This window comes from Sander vitreus, chromosome 20, assembly GCF_031162955.1.
Source record: "Sander vitreus isolate 19-12246 chromosome 20, sanVit1, whole genome shotgun sequence".
Taxonomy (NCBI): Eukaryota; Metazoa; Chordata; class Actinopteri; order Perciformes; family Percidae; genus Sander; species Sander vitreus.
The window spans coordinates 15,946,719-15,967,413 of NC_135874.1; the positions used below are offsets into that span (position 1 = coordinate 15,946,719).

Sequence of the window (20,695 nt, forward strand, 5' to 3'; positions counted from 1 at the left end):
ATATCTTTGGTGCAATAATGCTCTGCAGGAGTGTGTGACAAGCCCTTCTTGTGGTAACACTGACATCCTGTGTTTTCTGTGTTTAATGCTCTGCCTATAAAGCACTGTGTCTCCAGACACCCTACACAGTTACACACCCACCAATCCCACCATCCCCACACTGAAAGGCCACAAAGCTCTCTTGCCAAGTTAGGGGCTTAAGCAGGGCTTAAGATAAGCAAATGATGGAAATTTAAAGAAAAAAGTCAGGGGCTATAATTCTATTTACAGTTCATTTTATTGTTCTTCCTAGCATTCAGGATCACATCTTGCTATTATGGCCTTAACTAGCTTGAACATTAGGCCATGAAGAGGTGAACAAAGCACATGGCATTAGCTCTACAGGACCCATTTGTCAGTCAATGAGATAAAGGGGCCAATTTAAGGCCCCTAGAGGAAAGAATTGGAGATACCGGCAATGAGAGTCAAAAGCTCCGCGAAAGAAAGTCTCAAGCAATTTACCCTAACTTGTTTACAAGAGGCTTCCAAAAAACTGCAGCTTTGGATGCGAGCGAGGAAAGTGCGCAGCTATTACGTCAAAATGTGTTCAGGCAGCAAAAAATAAAAGTCTTGGAAGAAAATTCACTTTTCAGCTGATGGGTGACAGATGATAATGAAGAGATGTTCTTCCCTGCTCTGCAGACTGCAGCCTCCCCACCCCTGGCACTGCTGACAAAGATTAACAGCTGCTTTCATCTCTTTCAGTGCATTTTTGCTCCTCAGACACTGCTCCAGGTATTCTGCTACACTCTTCTCTCCAAGGCTGCAATAACTGGAATAACTTCACACTCTTAATACACACGTTGAACTCCAATTCACCCGCCATCCCACCCACACCTTGCCTTGAAAACCTTTGGAAGGCTGTTCTGCTCAGGGCATGCAGAGAAAAACTCTAGGCATCAAGTCATCGCTGACTGACCTGCGTTTCCCTTTCCGTCTCCTGTTCTGTACATCACGCAGTGGAGGCAGGATATTTGATATACAAGACACAAATTCAATTCAATTTAATTTATAGTGTCAAATCATAACAGAAGTTATCTCAGGACACTTTACATATAGAGTAGGTCTTGACCACACTATAATTTACAGAGACCCAACAATTCCTCCCAAAAGCAAGCATTTGGTGTGAACTATCAGGACTGAGGAATGGAATAAAGACTATTACAAACATGTCCCATTCGAATAAAACATATATTTTCCTCTTAGATCAATACAGTACATAACACCATATCAGAATGGAGGATAACTGAAGAGAATGAAGAGTGTGGGAGCGACAGACAGCCAGACTGAAAGGAAGAAAGCCAACATACTTTTGCTCCACTTCTTTACTTCATTAATCACTTGCTGCCAGGGTGAGACACCTAGTGATTATTTATTTGCACTTCTCCACACAGAGGCTATCACAACAAACAGGCCCGCAGGCTGCTGAGAACATTTGGGAGTGATTAATCAGTGGGCCGTCCGGAGAGACAGAACACAGGGGGAGGGGATTTCTAACATGTGTTTCTTAATCTTTCATCTATATTCAAGTCAATAGGCAACCTCACAAAAACTTGAGGGCGTCCAAGTCAGGTGAAATGAGCTGTACGGTCAGGAAGATGGCTATGATAGCAGATCTGGGAATAGAAGATGAAGTGACATGTCTTTGCATATAAGGAAGAAATTATTATTTGGATCAATAAACACATAACAGATGTATATAGAAAAGGGAATTACTAATCTCACTGCATGGGGAAATGTGTCCCTGAGAACAGCCGCTTAGACGTTAGTGACTACAACCGCATTATTCAAGTTAACCAGTTTATCCTGTATCACACACTCATAAAGTCAACCACAGGAATAACACACAGCAACACTCACTGGGCCACATAGAGCGTATGGGGATAATGGGATTTTTAGCACACTGCAGCTGGCTCTCACGTGCCGGGTCATGAACCGATTACAGGCTATAATCCTTTCCATTCAAGACGTTGGGCATGAGGAAAGCAGCAACAGAAACAGAGGAGAGTTTTATACAACCGTTTTGCATGTGTCCGAAAAGAAAAGGTCAAGTGCATAATATCCTACACAATAACTTGTAATCTTTATTAATTCTCTACTAAGAAGTACATTGTGGTACAAATATGATGTGGAATATGTGCTAGAAGCACTGATTTCCTCGTGTCTTGATGTGGATTATTATGTATTTATTGCACCAGTCTACAGTGAAGCCAAAGGTTAATTTTAAACATTTGCAGATAATAAACTCTGTCAACAATATACAGCATGTTTCATCTGTCTCATCAGTCCCCTAATTCCATGGTTTTAATTCCCCACAGTTGCCATTGGGCTTTCTGAACTATTTCAATCCCCCAGCAGCAAACTACCTCTTGATAAGATTTTAGATTAAAAAAAGAAGACAGTGGGATGATGGTGAAACGTTTCAGCACAACAGGCTGTGGGTGATGATGAGGTAAACGCTAAACCACCTGTCCTGACAATGGCCTTATCCTCAGTGGTAATCTGAGCTCCATCCATAAAAACTGGGCCCTTCCCATTGACAAACAGAAGGATAGGGGTGCTGTGTCTGAAAAAATTAACTACTAGTGTTTGGGGAAATCAACCTACAACCACTGATTAGGCAGCTATTAGTTATTCATGTTAAATAGAGGCCATGGTGAGGCTGAGCATTTAGGAGCAGTGATGCCTAAAAAGCCCCACCAGGAGCCATCTTTGTTTCTCTGGATTGTAAGACATAAAGGCAGCTCATGGGAGCAGAGGCCACGGGCTCTATTCTGCATCTGCACACAATAGGTCATAACATTTCCTAACGTGTATTCCCTGCCACCAGCTATTGCAATTCACTCTCTTATTCCACAACACTCTCGCACTGTGTCTCACCCGGATGTAATGGCAAAGATAATGGACTCCATTTGCATGACACCTTTCACTGAGGGACACTAAAGAGGTTTAGATGGCATCCCTCATCGCCCACAGGCCTGATGCATAATATCCATTCAACAGGAAGGGGGGGTTAGAGAATTGAGTCGAACATGATAACTAAACACCAATGTGCTGATCATGGAGCCCTGTGGGCAACTATCAGAGCCGTTATCTAGTTGGGGAATGTCCGACGTGGGAAGGCAAACAGAGCTGCAAATAGATTGACCTGAAGGTGTGACCTCTCCTGCCCACATTCAACTAGTCACACACAACCTAGCCTTTTTGATCACCCTTACCAACATACTAAGAGACAAAGGCAGCCCTATGTAAGGTGGCAAGCCTACAGGATAGAGGTCTGTGCTTCACATCCTCTCATTTCTCCACTTACGAAAGGAATCTGTCAGGAGTGGATGACAGTGCTTCTCTCTCTCCCCCCACAGGGCTTAGTAGACGTGGACCCAGGGTGAATGCACAGGCTTTAGTCAGCGCTTCATCTCTTTGTTTGTCAGTGCCCCCTCCACTGGCCCCCAGCAGGCTATATGAGTGGGCCAGACAGACTTCCTGACTCAGGGATTTATTTGGGGGAACAGGAGAAAGGGCACCGGGGTTATCCCTCACACAGGCTGAGACAAACGCTCTGCTTTTCTTTTCTCTATCACTGGAGCTGTTTGCCATTTATGATGACAGGCACAAGTGGTTCTATGCTGCCTGCCACAACAGTGCCCATCACCCTGGTGCTGCAGGGGCACAGCACTATCAAACCATATTATCATATCCCAGGGAAGTGACAGACCCAAAAAGAGGCAAGGGAATCCACAACAGTGAGAGCGCTACTACAGCTGCGCAGCAAATTCTTCTGAACACCGATTATGTGAAGAGCAACACACAGAATCCAATAATAATTTCTCATGCAATATTCAGTATATACTCCTGTGCAGCATGCAATATATAAGAGCCAACCAGGCTGTCTGGACATGGTCTTTTCTGTAACAATCTTCAATAAAGAGAAGATTAAATCTGTATCGCTATATCAGAAAACAATGTTTGTTACGCGAGAATTGTGGAGGATTATGAGTCAGATGGAGGATGAGAAGGTGCATGAGGGTAGTGGGATGTATCTACCTGCTGTAGATCCCAGAGGCTGCAAGGCCAGGCTGGATCTCCATCAACACCTCCGCCTTGACAGCTCCTGACAGGCCTTGGATAGATTTACACCTGGGCTTATCTACAGGCTGCAGCCCCTTCATGGCCTCAGCTGGTGCTGCCACTGTGTCTGCCGCTGCACAGAGGCAGCCATTAGTCCCATCAGTCTGATTATGGCAGAAAAATGCCAGCTGGTGTTTTATCCAATAGTAAACAAAGACAAATACCACAGAGCAGCTCAACCATCCCAGCTACCACCCACTCAATACTTCTGATGAGCCATTCGCTGCCCTGGGCATGTGTTGCTCAGATTCAACAGATTGATATGAATCAGTTCTCATTTGTCAGGCTCTGGAGGTAGAGGTAGTATTAACATTTCAGCTCCACTGTGGCTGTTTCCTTAAAATGGAGCCAGCATTTCAGCAGTATGTTTTCTGCCATGCTATACATTCTGCTCGCTTTGGTGGAGGAATCCATCTCGCTGTGGCTTGACAACAAAACTATTACCCTCTCACCTCCAGGGAGAAAGAAAGATCAACTCCAACTGCACAAAACGGCAAATTCCACAGAGCGGAAAGGAAAGAGCGACACCGAAAGAAAGAGAGGAAAGAGAGGGAATACAATAGATAACACAGCTCAACAGGCAGAATCAAATACTGACACAGACATGCATTTTGCTGCATGTACAACAACATAACATACAACATAACTTACTTGACTCCCATGGTAGTGAATTCAATATTCTTCTCCACAGGTACAGACCTCCTGCCTCTGATCAGTCCGAGCAAATGACAACATTTACAAGCACATTCGTCCCAGGCAGCTACTGTCCTGCTCTGTATCTTTATCCCTCTACCATGTGGGCCAGACCTACTGTGCTTAGCAGACCCCTCTACTCCACATAATCTGTCCTGCCTATTTGTCAGTGACAGAGACCCCCGCTGTCAATCACAGCACAGTCAACCAAACACAGCACTGTCCTGCCTTGTCTGCTTCAAGCCTCTTTGTACGGATCACCCCTACCATGAAAGAAGTTAGAACTACTGTATTTCCCCCAGCAACACATCCTAGCATCACATTTACAAACAGGATGGACTCAGTGGCCAAGTTCCTCATGGAAACTTCAAACCACAGACAATGGACTTCAGCAAGGCATCCAACATGCGTTGTTGAGAACAAGAACAAGCACTTGTGATCCTGCAGTGCTTCCAATTTGCAACACGCAGGACTCATTATTGGAGAGAAGCTTGTCCCTCTCCCTCTGACTAAATTATAGTCCAGTGGAGTAGAGATGGCCTTTTTCAACTTCCTGATTTCCAATCTCCACTTTTGAAAGAAAAAAATTAGTCACATTTTATTCCCACAAGCTAATGGTTGTTTCTATGGTTACTCAGAGCAGCCATGGGGATGAAGGGCAAAGTGAGTGTTGCTGACACAAAGGCAGGGTCTTGTGTGTGCAGGAGAACAGAGGCTAAATGGCCCTGCTGCCACAATTACAGCGGGATTCCTTCTGCACAATCACAATCATCACTGCACAAACACTCACCTGGGCAGCAGCTGCAGGGCGGCGATGGACGACCATAAAACCACTTCCTCCTGACACTCCTTCAGGGCCGCATTCCAGCAAACAGCTGTCCGCCCTGCCCCTGCAACAGTCCGCCCGCCAGCCTTTGTGCCACCTCCGAAGTCTCTGAATCTCTACCGACTTGTTGTGACTCCAAGGGTCTTATACTCTTCTTTTCATTACCTCCATATATCTTTAGAGTGAGTAAATTATAACTCTCTGGAGTGTGATTAGTGTGAGGGAGCCAAATAAATGAGGGAATGAACTCCCTCCAAACAAACATAAACAAGGGACCAACATCTCATACTGATATGCAGAAATGAGCACGCCGAGAAAAGTAGACAGCAAACTGAGCAGCCGGCTCCTCTCAGCAGTAAGCACTAAGAAATCCCACGTGCCGTGTGGGTAATAAATACACCATCACAATCAGCAGGTGTTAATGGAACAGAAAGATGGGTAGAAGGATCTGCAAGGCAGCAGTTAGCCGCACCGTCTAGCCCCTGTTGTGATCTCCGCCTGGTTTCATTACACAACACTGTGTCAATACACTAATCATATGCTCTGTCACAAGGCAATCAGTGTTTAACGTGCTAGTCAGCTGAACACATGGCTTTAAATTCATTACCCCCACCCCCAGCAACACACACACACACACACACACACACACACACACACACACACACACACACACACCATCCATTGGTCATTACTGACCCTGGGGTCATCTCTTTGCTTTCCACAATTACCAGAGACAGAAAACAGGATGAATTAATGATTCCATAACTGTGATTTCAAAAGTGCCTTAAAAGATACATTCATTGTGTGATCAAAGTTTCTGAAAATAGAAGTATCACAAGATAACAGTTATAGCTGGACTTTGAAGAGAAAGCTCTCCCATGAGCAACAGCACGAGAGAGTGAAATCACATTCTTATTCATCTACAGTACACTGCCTGGCAGGTATAAGGGTTAACGATTCAGATAAGTAATTTGTTCCCTTGAATTAATAACTACAACAATCTGTTATCCCATAAAATATTTTTCAGGGAGGTGAAATTTACAAAGAGTTGCTTTTAACAGACTTAGTATATATATATACATATACACTGAAATGAATGCATTGACTTAATACTAAGATACTAATCTGATGAAAGGAATTCAGTAATTTGTTGCAACAGCTGTTAACCTGTGGTTGCTTCTACCACTGAGTAATCAAAACATTCTGTATGTATGTAGGTTCTTATAACTTAATGCTTTTACCTGACTTTTGAAGGAATTTTAAAGGAAAGTTATTTGACGGCACAATTAAGGAATCCAGGGACACAAATTATTATTCATAGGGGACACATAACTAATTTGTGCACAGAAATGGGACTCTGGCCTGCTGATCGCTGTAGTTGTCAAATCGACATTTATACTAAAATGATTTTTCAACTCAGTAGACATCTTAAATTAAACAAAGGAAATGTTTTTTTTGTAACCAGTTAAACGGTTGACTTATTTTTGCAAGGAAAAATTAAACAATGTTATTGTCTCTCAGCAGCAGACTAGCTAAGGCAGCTAGACTCTAGCTAATTGCATTCTAATTAAAATTTCATCTCTGAGTGGAGTGGTTTTAGTGAATGTCAGACAAGTGTCTAATAAGCCCTATTCACTCCATCGGGGTAGAAACTGCTGTTTGGTTATTCTGCTCCTACATCTTAGACTCTCAGGATTTACACATGCATCCCATTAATTGTATCTTTCGAGAACAAAAAGGAATACTAATCAGATATGAGTTTTCAATCAAGTCTAAAACATAAAGGCGCTACCAACAAAAAACAAAAAAAATCTGTTGATTGATTCAGTTTGTTTTGACTTTTGGGGATTTACATTTCAATCAGCAGTGATTGACAAAACGAAACAAAGAAAACAACAAGAAGACGATGATGATATTGCTGTTGCAGGCAACAGCTGCAGAGGGTCAGGAAACGGGTGTGTGCTTCAAATCAAGCACAGTGCATCTCCACCACCCTTTTCTGTGTATGCAGAATGTGATGCTGTTTAAAACTGGCCCATCGTCATTGTGTTTCCCTGGGCCAAGTAAAACACCACATTCTTGGCAGCAAATTATCTTTGGGATGAAATGAAAGGTGGAACCTTTTACTGTGCTTCCACCTACAGCCCCTCTGCCCCACCAGGACCTGCTTCAGGGAAAAACAAGTCCACCTCCCTCTTTTTCCCTGCACACACTGGCTGGCCAGACATGGCTCTCTATGCTACTCTTTTTGAGCTCAGGTCCAAAGAAAACATGACAACTAATAAATCAGTGTCAGGAATTAACCCTGTCTAGCAGTGGGCCACACCTCACTGTTGTTCAGGTTTACTGTTCTTGTGACAGGAAGTGGTATGCACAGGAAGTTGCATATTTAGTGGAAGATCTGGAATGTCCCCTTAGCTAAATGAGAGGCCTCATGGTCCCACTGATATTCTCTGACCCTGTGAAAGCTGGCAAGACAAACTCCATTTGGGATGCTTGGAGAAAAGCTAAGCTGCACATTGATCCCCCATGGGCTTCCTGTCACACTCCACAAGTCCCTTCACCTCCTGTGGTGCAGAGCTTCAATGGTCCTATGCATCATTCTTAGCCAGCTTCTCTTTCGCCAACATTCATTATGGCGGAGCACTCCTCGGAGAGAAGAGGCAGGGAATGTATGCACTGGCTGGCCTGCCAGGGAATCTATCAATGACAATATAGCACATTGCACCAGCCGTCCACCCGCCTGGAGAGGGTGAAGTATTCCCCGGGGCAACAACAACACCAGAGCCAAGCAGCGCTGAAAAAGCCTCGCTCAATCTGAGAAACACGTGGACCAAATGGTTTCACCGAAAAACTAAATAACTGTCCTGCAAAGCAGCGAAATCTGAAGACCTGTTTTAAGTCGAAGAAGCAAAACAAAGAAAAGAAAAGAACTAAACGTGAAATACCTCAGGACAATACTCGGCTTTAACCTAAGCCCCTTCGTGAGACAGTCCCTTTTCATATCGAATTATGTAATTCTATTATCCATTCATGGGCAGTGGTGCCTGTAGCTAAAGGTTCATTTAGTCCCATGATGGTGCGTATCCCAAGGCAATGCTATAATTCAACCATGGCAAGAACAACATCTCTATGGAACATGTGCCCCTCATGGAAGCCAACACCATGAACCACGACCTTCGACAGACATTTAAAGGCGAGTCTGTGCATATCTCCTCTTCAGCTCTCTTCTTGTGCACCTACACACACACACACACACACACACACACACAGGAGCCTGAATGCATGTAGGCGTGTACGCACACAGGCTCACACAAACACTAAACACTTCATTTAGCACCGCAACAGCTCGATCTAATCTCTGAACGTTTTGACAGACTCAAACATGGTGCGATTTGACAGGACGGGGGAAGGCGCTTACTTAATGAAGAAGGAGGCTGCTGCAGAGGAGGAAGGAGAGGGGGAGGTGGATGTAGCGGTGACGGGTGCTGGGAGTCCCGGTTGGCTGGAGCTCCTGAGTCGGCAGGGCGTCAGGGTGCTGCTGCTGGTGGTCATGGTGGTGACTGGGGCCTCCGAGGCTGTGACATCCCTGTCTGCTTCCCCCATCAAACCCTGAGCCTGTTGACACACAGATACAGAGATAAGACCACAACCCTCACTTACAAGTTTTACTGCTCCTGCCCACCTTCCTTCCACTCCATTTGCTCCCCCTGTGCCACAGATGGACAGGCAGCTGCTGCAGCCAGCACCGGTTAGCGGGAGTCAGCAGTATCCACAGCAAAGAGCTCTCTACAGAACAGCAAGGATGCTGCACCATTCATTGATTCTGGCAACACTCTTGAGGTTGCTCTGGCTGGAGCCTACTGTAATTAAGTGATAACCCACATTTAATTAGTAATTAAATCACAAGCGATTTACTTCACTCTGCACCCGATTATATCTATACCTCCATGACTAATTTGGCACTTCCCGCATGTTGAGTTAGGACTATCTAAGAGCGAGTTTTAAAGGGAATAAACAGCATCAACAGCAAACAGAGGAATGAGATTTGTTCCATAAATGTTTACAAGGTATCAAAACTGTGCCTGCATGGGCACACCCTCCTCTGGAAGATTAGTAGTTGAACTGTAAACAGAGGTGAGCTGCATCTGTTTTAGCCTTTGGGCTCTGGTAACTAATACCAAAGCCACACTGGGTATACATGTACCAGCTGTATGTCTTCATATTTGTTACATATGTGCTGCAGCAGGTCATCTATAAACAGCTATACCAGTTTCATCGACGCAGTAGTTTTAGAGCTAGATAAAGGAAAACAAGTATTTACCAGATTTTTTGAAACGCTTTCCAAAGAGTCATATAAAGACCATTTTCATTCTTGTGATGATGATGATGATAGTTTAACATTAAGTTTAAAGTATGATTATGGCTGAAAAGGTTTTAACACAGACCTACAGATGCACAGTCCAGAACAAATAGAAGCCAGTCATACACTAAAGCCTTCAAGCCCTCTGTTTCTGTTTAAGGGTGAAGCTAAAACTGGTGTAGCTTAGTGGAGATGGAGCATACATGTTTGGCTGGAGCTCTGGAGCCTGCAGTGGTTCACTGATTGTTCGTAGTCCAACTGAGGGAGTGAAGAGAGCTAATTAAACAAGCCAAAAAGCCAACTCCGAGACTACGCTTCAGCTGAAGTCACCATACTGACAAAAGGTTAATCCCTTCCCGGAGCTGCTAGTTTATCCAGCGAGACTATGATCAATAGCAGCTGACAAGAACCGGTTCTGTGGTTTCTCAGCATCGGAAATTAAATAAATAAAGGCCAAAGTTTTCCTAAAAACATTTATAACACTGACACATGAACATTGTGTAATCAGCAACAACCTTAAATTGAGCACAACACAGCGCTGCAGTCTCAGTGCCATTTGACAGGATATGTATTATAAACACAGTTCAGGCCCTCCGCATATTTACCAACTCAGTGTTTGTCCCAGATTCATGTTTGGCAGCTAAAATAACATCCTTTACAGTCTTTTTCATAAAGTGTCCGGCCTTCTATTATCCGCCATTTGTCAACACGGGCTGACAGCTGCACTATTTATATGCCAAGCCTGACATGTGAATGCTATACATCAGGATGTGAGGACATACTTACATTCTGACATTCACATAAGAGGCTTGGCTATTGCTCTGCAGAGTGCCACCACTGTTAGCTTTACATGCAGTACAATTTGTTGCTATATTATAGCACAGGCGCATTATGTTTTCCCAGAAAAGCTTCACTGAGCATTCATCAAACAGTGGACCGGCAGTGCATGTTCTCCATGAATTCCCACTTTCTTCCTTTTGAATCCTAGTCTTGTTTTAGAGGTCTGGATTTGCTCTCTTGAGACTTTATCATGGAGGTTAAGTCTGATATCAAGCTTAGGAATGTGAAGTTATGACTTGAGAAGTACCCCATGGAAAGAAAAACTGACTGCAAACTGAAATGAGCCAAATACAGATCCTCGTGCAGATGCCAGAGCGGAAAGCCTCACACTATGCTGGTGTCGGTGACAGGTTAGGAACTCCCATTACACTCTGGCACGAAAGACTAGAGCACTTCACACGCAGCCGCACAGGAAGCTGATGTGTGTAGCTCATCAAATCTGTCACTGATTGATACGGCGTAGTGTCGGTTTTAAAATCAAGTGGCAGTGAATTTCTGAAGCATACAGGGACAGCTGTTCATAGGTGGGGTGTGGGTTCAAAACTGACAAACTATAGACTCAAACACACATATATTGTAGGTGCACACACACACTTGAGCTCATCACAGTGCCTATCAGAGTATTCCCCTTGGTATTATGACTGGGGACTTAAGCCCCTCAGCCAAGCTGCTCTCTGTAGCCTTGGACCTGGACTGGCCCTGATTCTGGCTGAAAAGAACGATCTATCCCCTGGTCAGGTAATTAGGCCGTGTCAGTGGAGCCATGTGTGCTCGCCCGTTTGCACCAAAAGCCAGTAATGAGCTGGCCTTCCACCCTTTAACCCCCAGCTCTCTCTGATCCCTTTGCCTTGGTGTGCCACTCGAAAGAAAAGTCAGAAAAGGGAGGGGGAAAGAGACAAAGCGAGAGAGATTTGAACATAATGGAGAGAGTCGAAAGAGAGAAAAAAAGAGTTGGGGAGAGTGCTTCCTGTGAATCCTGAAGTGAGCAGTGTAGGCCAGCACCCTATCAGCAGACTATCTTCTCCTCAGCCACTGAGAGCACCAGGACTCCCATGTGACCTTTGATCCCAGCAGTCAACAGACGATTACTGCTGAAGTGAAATAGGCCTTGTGTTAATCTGGCGGTCCTGCTTAGGTGGCCGCTATAACCAAGATAATCCAACTGAGGGGAGAATCGACTTCTAACAATACTGTTACAAGTCCTGTCATGTGAGAAAAGGACTCAAGTAAAACACTGACATTTAGCTCTCTCTCTTTGGACAGAAAATGTCCACTGTCTATAAGCAAATACCAAAAACATAATTGCCTTTTTTTTTTTCTTTTTTTTTTTTAAATGTTTCCTAATTTGGCAAGAATTTTCCTTCCCTTTCCTTCTTGTATTCTTTTCTTCTCATGTCATTGTCGCTTTCTGTGGCCCATTTTCATGCGAGCACAGCTGCACTAAAGAAACAGCAGCCAAGATCATCTGCTGGGCTTCAAATTGGTGGCAATGGAGCTGGCAATGGCAGCAGGCAACCAGTGGGCTAATAACGGAGACTCTCATGGGTGAAGAGCACTTGGTCTTTATAGATTAGTGCACATACGGTTGTGGATTTCTTGGGGCAAAGGGAGAATCGCAGATTTGGAATCAATTTCTTGTTTTAAATAGTAGCATACACTGCTTGCAATGTGCTTTTCTGGATTACCTTAACAGCTTGCAGCTCTTTATTTAAACAGCCAATAAAACCAGGAATAGCTTCAGCAATTGTGAAGTTGGAGCTTATCTAAGTTTGGGTTTTGCAACAGACGTGAATTTGAGTGCCATTTGCTCAATTCAAGGCAGCTACAGTCATATGAACCAGTATCAGCCAATTACAAAGAGGGAGCCAGATAGTTTCAATTCCAACAACCACAATCACACACATCATTCCAGATGTTAACCAGAGCCTTTTTCCAAATGGGGGAATGAAGGTGCCCTATAATGGGCTGTGTGTGGGAGCGCCCCAGGCTCCCTGGTTGACAGGATTTCTGTCTAACATACACAAAGTCCATCTCAGCTCCAATGTCTGAACAACAGTGCATGCTTTCCCCACAGAGAAACCAAAAGGGAGTCATGAATTGAAGCTTGTGCCTTTCGGCACAGCGTAACTTACAATCCTCGTAAAGTGTGTGTGGGTTTTTGTCATGCTGAAGGATCTGGTTTTAATGAAAGAAACAAGCTTGAGAAAATAACACCCATTTCTGCTGTGTTTGTACTTCGTGTCCTGAAGGGACATTTCTCTCTGTCCAAGGAGGGCCCCAGCCTCAGCTATGTGGCTTTGAGCAACTCATCCCAGCTCCAAGGGCCACTAATTGCTTTTCGACACACAGATGGAGAACACAAGTCAGCCTCTCCCTTCTGTGCCAAGCCATTTGATTTGCCCTAGACTGCGTACATGCAGTTAAAAGCTTTTGATGGCCTCTCATAAACCATCTCTAAAGGCACTTGTTGACATTAAAGGGAGGAGTGAAAATCCGTCTTCAATTGTCAAGCAGAAAGGAAGGAATAACACTGCCAAGACCCTTGACAGACTGCAGTTAGAACAAATGGCAAAATTACAGTTTAGACAACATATCTGATGGGAAATATTAAAGTGCAAGGACTAGATGATGTTAGTATGGTGTTTGGTCTGTACACTGAGTCTGCCTGGTAAAGAATGCCACAGAGGTTTGAGACCAGATGCCCCCGTCTACGCAGAAAAAGAGACGTCAGTAAAAGCTTCATATCAGCAGCCGGAAATATGCTCCAAGATGCTAGTAAAACACTGTCAACACTTATACTTTTTACTGTAAAACTTGTGTAAATGTGCAAGTTCATTATTTAAAGTCGTAAACAAGGTACAGCATGATCTAGCCCATGACACCAAGGGAAAACCTAAGTATCTTAGACATTAAACGAAGCACAGACTAATGCTTGTGCAACATGAGAGAAGAGTTATGGTGACGCTGTGGGGTAGTCATCTGAAACGCCCTTGAGGAGAAGGTCAGCAGATTAGTGTTGCGATGACCTCTGACCCCAGATCACTCTGACTCCTTGACTACTGAGGAATGAGAGGTCAGCACTGCTGCAAAGTTCTAACTCACAAATTCTCTGCAGGGCTATATCTCTTTTATAGGGATGTGCATCTCCGTTCTGAGGCCGATGCGATATGCATCTCAGAGCACTACCAACGATCATTTGCTACATTTGCAGCAACTCGAGCAAAGATTTTCAGTACTCCACCCACCACTACCTAAAGGCTGTCTCACTTTGTCACAATCATAATTTTGTTGTAAGACTGTCATAATGTAAGCCTACGGTATGTGAAGCTCAACAATAACATGATATGTGTGAAAGCGCGATAGTCTTCTGTAACATAACCTAGCCTTAATGCAGGTATGTCTGTGTCTGTGTCTGTGTGTGTGTGTGTGTGTGTGTGTGTGTGTGTGTGTGTGTGTGTGTGTGTGTGTGTGGTGCACAGGGGCGGTCTGACGATCAGCGCCGAGTGACACAAGAGAAGAGTAGAGGAGAAATGGCAGTGCATACAGATAAAGGGAAGCTGTCGATTATTTAAAGGAAATTGGTGGAACACGTATCTCTTCCTCCTCCATGTTAATCTCTTATGTGATGCAGCCGGACACACATCAGCCTCTGAAGCAGCGCCATTGGCCACAGCAGCGCCAATGAAAGAGCGAGCGCCCGTGAAAGTCTAACATTTTAAAGAGGAGGAATCAATCCAAATATAAAATTATTGGTCACAAATTATTGGTCACATTTCTAAATAATAAAGGCATACTTTAACCAAAACATGCCATAAAACCTAGTAATTAATTTCATTTTACTAATTTCTTGGAAATGTATTGATACTTTGTAACCCTATTTGGCCCTCAAAGAATGTATACTCATTCTACTGTTGCAATTATTTTAAATTCACTCTAAAGGGATGAAAATGCATAAAATGTAATACGAAGTTGAAAAGGACACATTAAAGACATACTGGTTTAGGCTGAGGGATGAAGTTGTTGACCCTGGAGATGCTCCACATGCCCTCGAGGTACTGCTGTGCCTGAATGGTGACGGAGCTCAGGGATCCACTGATCTGCCCTTCTGCCACTGTTACCTGGACACTTGTCTTAGGCCCTGAAGTGATAGAGGGGCTCTGGGACCAGCCTGGTACCCTGTGCCTCTCCCCTAAGGGCAGGACAGAGTGGGCAGCTGTTTGTCCTTTGGACAGTTGTTTTGCATGGACACTGGAGGACGACACAGTGTATCTAGCAGGCTGTGGTAAGAAGGATGTAGTGGGCAGGGCTGCCATGTCTGAGCTGAGTGTGAGGATGGGAGCATGGAGCGTCTGCAAGGCCTCCTGCCTCAGTTGGTGGAGAGGTGTGGAGCACACCTGGCAACAGCTGACACCAGCATCATGGCTCCCAGGTCTTTGGAGCTGCTCAAACAGGAAGGTTGCATATCCAGGGTCCTGCAGAGTAAACACACACAAGAGAGGGGCTTTAACACAACTCTATGAATGTAGCAAGTTGATCTCGAGCATATCTCACTATCTGTTCTTCTGAAAGGATTTCCTGTATGTTGTTCACATTTTCCAAGCACATCAGTGGTCTGCTAGCAGTGTGGTCCCCGACTGCCCTCCGGGACCCTCACACCCCTGCTTTAACCACTTCCTCTTTTTCAGGATGGTTGTTTGTTTAGACTGAGATGCTTCGCCTGCATGCAACTTAAGACTGCTGATCTGGTTTACCAGGCATGTGCTCATTTCACTGTGTGTGCTGGGGAGCTGAGACGAAACAAGCCAAACGTGAGGAGACAACTCTGAAATAAGGCTCGGAGGAATTATTTGAAGATCCCACGGAGACATTCCTAAGAGCAACAAAAAACAAGTAAAATATGTCATATATTTGTGAAGCTTTAAAAATAAGAGGGCCAAGCAGATTTCAGCTTATTAGCGCTTTTAGTAACTGGGGGGGGGGTAGAGTTTTGTCCTTTCACTTCGTCTCTAAGAAGGCTCTCTAGGGTGTCTGTCTCTGCTTGGGAGGAATGACAAAAGAAAATAACAGCTGAGGGGACTCTAGTGCCCAAAGCCATACAATTTACATATGATAAGTGTCCCAGCATGAAATCATATGATAAGCTTCTAAATGTAAAAAAAACTACCTCCAGGAAGCTGGAGGCATGCTGAGCTATCAATGAACTATTCAAATCCTAAGGGCCGTAGCCGAGCTCTCGCGTGCCAATGTGACGTCAAAATGACGTAGATCTCGCTGGCGCACCAGGATTTTGAGTGAATGACCAGAGGGCGGAAACAGGAAGCATGAACGAGCTCGAGAGCAACCGGATGCCAGGACTCTCAGAGTGACTGCAAGTCTCTCTTGTAAACTTACTGGGTTAAGATGAGTTCTTTTATGGCGAATGAAAGGCTTGATCCGACGAAGTAGGTCATTGAATCAAATCGAAGCATTGACGTCAATGCTGCTGCCAGTTCTGGCGTTGTTTACCTTTTTCTTCTTCTTCTAGTCCTAAGAAATAGCAAAGTCGGTAGTCTTTCCTCATTTGCACCACCTCTGTTCAGGAGAAGACTGCAACTAGTGTCGGGACCACCACGCGTCAGTATAAACCGTTACGGCGCTCCCATGACGTCACACTGGCACTCGAGAGCTCGGCTGCGGCGAATATACCCCACGTTTAAGTGAGGGTGGAACATAACTTTCTCTGTGTTTTAGGGAAACAAACACTCACACAAACACTTACACACACAGACAGTCTCTTAAGAGGCATAAAGGGGCACTAGGCTTCTGCCCAGTGGAGTTTTGGCCTAAGACAGGAGCCCACAGCCCATACATAAATGTTTATGAGGCCTTTGCTCCGTGGAACCTCCGAGGTGATCAGGAGAAGTGAAGCAGTGGGGAAACAGCAATCCTCTACCCTAATGCAGTGCCACTTAATACAGCTAACCCAATAGACCCAGAGACCACAGAGTTAGGCCGAGGGACTCTTAATCTCCTCCCCATGAAAGCAGCTCAATACAAAGACTTTTAGATGACCTTTCTCTGCAAACACCCATAGAAATAATAGTATGATCATGCAACCTTTTTACAGCCTTACAGAAAATGGATCATCTGTACATTTCCCTTATTCTCAAAAACGGATTAAAAAAAGTGGTATCCACACAATTATACTAAATGACGGATAAGCATAATCTCCATATCATCACTTTACTTAAAGGACAATCATGCATAGGACTGTAACCGGGCTGGCCTGATGCTGACTGAGTGCTTCTGGTTAATGATTTACTATATTGGCTACTCACTTTACACATGGGCAGGCACGGACAGGATGCAAGCACAAGTAAGAAATACACTCAGGATGTAGAAAATCCCATAAATCTCACAATGAAAGATGGGTCGATGGTAGATCAAGTGCAAGTGAAAAGTTGATGCTATGGTGATGAATGCATTTAAATGTAAGAAGCGTATAATAGAAATATGATGCTATGATAGAGCTTTAAAAAATGATATCTAATGCAGCTAGATCCTGGCACGTGGACAATCTCCATCGTTGCGCTCAGGCATGATATTTATGCACAAGACATGATAGTTCTGCTGAAATAAGATGAAAGAGTCCATGACAAGTTGGAGCTAAAGAACACACATTTGGCTGCTAGTTTCATAGTGTAGTCTGGCTTCATGTATATGCTTCCTAGACAGGAAATTGAAGCAAAGTCATAACCAGTCACCCCTCACCCTTTACCCTCCGACCACCCCTTACCCACCTCGAGGCACTGGTAGATGGAAGAAATACATCTCTCTCTCTCTCTCTCTCTCTCTCTCTCTCTCTCTCTCTCTCTCTCTCTGTGTGTGCATTGTTAGGTGTTGATTTAGGGGAGCTAATAAAAAGACACACAAAGCTGAGCCCATCTGCTATTCAGTTAGGATTCTGGAGGTTAGGGAGCGGGGATCTCCTGTAAAGCTGTCTTTATGCCCAGTGGAGTGAATAAAGGGTCAGGGCCACACTGCTTATGAGGAGGGTGATGGTGCTGCTGATGTTGGGGATGCAGAGGAGAATGATGTGGGTGTGATGAAACGGAAGGCCACAGAATCCATCTCGGTATGGCACTTGAGAGGCGGAGCAGAGGATATCAAAAGAAGACATCAAGATCAGTAAATATTTCACACATCGCTCAGAGAATGTAGGTTTGGATATAAAAATATAGAAATCTAACACAGTAAAGCTTGCTGAAAAAGTTACCATGTAGTTGCTAGCTTAAACAGTTTACTATCATGTTTGTGCTACCACGTTCAAGCGAGCTTGTGCGTACGCATGAAGTCAAAAGCATGAAACATATGTGCACCCAGTCCGCTGAAGCCATATTGTTCCTTTTATCATCAATATGATCTATTACTGACAGGTGCAAGTAGGTGTGAAGAGCAGCACTGCTGTGGAGAAGTATATAATGCATGGCATCAACACACAAACCAAATGTTCAAAGCATTCCCGAGAGGCGTGGTCAGGGCTCTGGCTCCTCGGCCATTGCTCTGTACAAGTGGGAGACGGCTTTGGTTTTCAACCCGAGGTTTATCCGTCGAGAGAGTTAAACTGCACGAGCGAGGATAAGAAGACAGAGAGAGAAAGAGAAGTGGGAGGAGGTAGGCCGGGGTTGTGGCCCTTGCCTGGAGGCTTGTGGGTGATTGTGTTGGTTTACTGCCTGTCAGCGCTGATCTTTATTAAACTCTGGGGACAAATGCAGTCAGATGCTATGGCCTTATTATGGAAAGGAGGTGCGCTGAGCGCACTGGGGAGAGAAAGCCCTGCCTTTGGAATGAGCCCTTCGCTGCCCTTAAGGCCCAGACACACTGACCAGACGGCCGACCCTCAGCAGAAAAGGCAGTTGGACTGATCAGTCTCCCCGAGTTGGTAAAAAAAGTGCCTCGGAACACACCAAAGCGACGAGACGTAATACGTCTCCATAACAGCAGGCGGCGCTAATCTGTATTGTCGCCCAAAAATGAAAACCAGCAGCTGATTGGACGAACGCGTCACGTGGGTCTGGTTTCTCCGGAAATTCAAAGACAGACTGTCATGGTGGCTTGTTCAGAATTCGATCTCATATTGTGCTAAAATAGTTCACCGAAACGTATTTCTGAAAACATTTTAAGCGAGAAATAGGCCATGCAGTTGCTGAATCTGTCTTCATTTCAGATCAACAAAGGTCAGTTTAAAAGATTTTCGTCAGATTTTGAGAGACTCTAGTCACGCTCATTCCGCTCCCCGTTTCCGGGTTAGCACTCTACCAATCAGATGGGTCATTTGAGTCTGACTGCCGGCAGTGCCCGCCCCGCCGATTATACATGTCAAATCGGCCAAAATGAAGGCTGACAGCCCATCGGACGGATGATGGCACGGAACACACTGAACAGACTCGAGTCACTGACCTCGCCAGACTGTCCAACGGCCGATTATCGGCTTGGTGTGTCTCAGGCTTTAGAGACCTAAGTTTGTCATTGTCCCTCCCACTAGCTGTGATGAAAACCAGAGCAGAAGTAGCAGGAGAGAGAGCCACCCGACTAACTGACTCTCTCTCTGGGTTGATGGAGAGTGTCATCACAGACAGCCCATGCCTAAAGGCTGATGGAAACAAGCTCAGCCGTAACTACTTACTGTATGGATGAGGAGACAGGCAGAAAGATGTGCATGATTTCTCTCCCATGCCTCCTTAGGGCGCAAATGGAACCGGGGAAAGTCACACATAGGATTCTTCCCCAAATCACACCTCATTTACCAATACACCTTTTTCTCTAACCAGACAAAGTGAAACTGCCTTCTGACTGTTCTTACTTTCTGATGTCATACTGATTTGAAATGCATGAGGCTCCACTTTAGTGAGAGACTTTTAGGCACGCTCTATTGAAAGTAAAATACCCTGGGAAGCCATATTTTCTATTCCAGTTGAGCCCAACAGATATTCCCCAGACATAAAAGCTCGCTGTGACCCATTGCTGCAGTGGCAGAAAGAGAAATTAAGCAAAATTGTATCAATGTGCATCTATGATGACAAAAAAATAAAGTGAAAAGTTCTGACATACTGGAGCCTGCAGTTTGTCAGCTCATATCTAAACTATTTTACAGTTGCTGGCAATCTGTGGCATTCTGTTTGAATGTGATTTACTTTCTTTATTTCTAACATCAGTCATAGTGCAATTTCCCCCAGAATTAGTCCAGAACCGGCATTGTAGCAATAACACTTTCAATATTCCTCAATCCTTTGTGTTCATTGCAATTGTTCAGAAAGTTGACTTTAAGATTAAATTGCTCAGTCTTCCTTTCTGTCCTCCCTTGCCTTCCAGGTTTCTCTTTTATTATTCTACCAGCATGGAAACATTCCTCTATAAGAGTCACACCACGCTGCTTTATATCTGTCCTCACTGAACTCTGTTCTCACCAGCACCAGTCCTGTTTACACATTACAATTCTTGAGTACTTCCTATGACTGCATTTCTTGTAAAGTCAAGACCGCACAGCAGCTGCCAAATTGAATGCCCTTTCAACTCCTGACTTTCCCTGCCTCTGCTTCCCTGTAAGGATGCGACCAAGCCGATCTCTGTTTACTTGGCCTGAGACAGTGTTGACCCTAACCACACACCGTCTCCATAAGTCTCAAAGGGATTGGCCCCCCAATAAACTGCAAGGGCCCCGTCCAGATCACAGGGTGAGGACGAGAGCTTCCAGCAGGCCTGCTTTCCCACAGTTAGCGTGGCTCACCATGACAAACAAGTCAGAAGAAAAATGAGCACAGCTGCTG

At 44.6% G+C, this 20,695-nt stretch overlaps 1 protein-coding gene across 1 annotated transcript in view; it reads right to left on the minus strand.

The window, feature by feature from the left end:
• The window catches only part of kif26ab (kinesin family member 26Ab), a 68,403-nt gene that overhangs the window by 24,190 nt on the left and 23,518 nt on the right, over positions 1-20,695 (minus strand). Inside the window, exons 3-4 of the mRNA XM_078276835.1 lie at positions 14,885-15,361; positions 9,108-9,304 (exon numbers count right to left, since the gene is read on the minus strand). Coding sequence (XP_078132961.1) covers positions 9,108-9,304; positions 14,885-15,361 — 674 coding nt within the window. The remainder of the gene's footprint in view (positions 1-9,107; positions 9,305-14,884; positions 15,362-20,695) is intronic.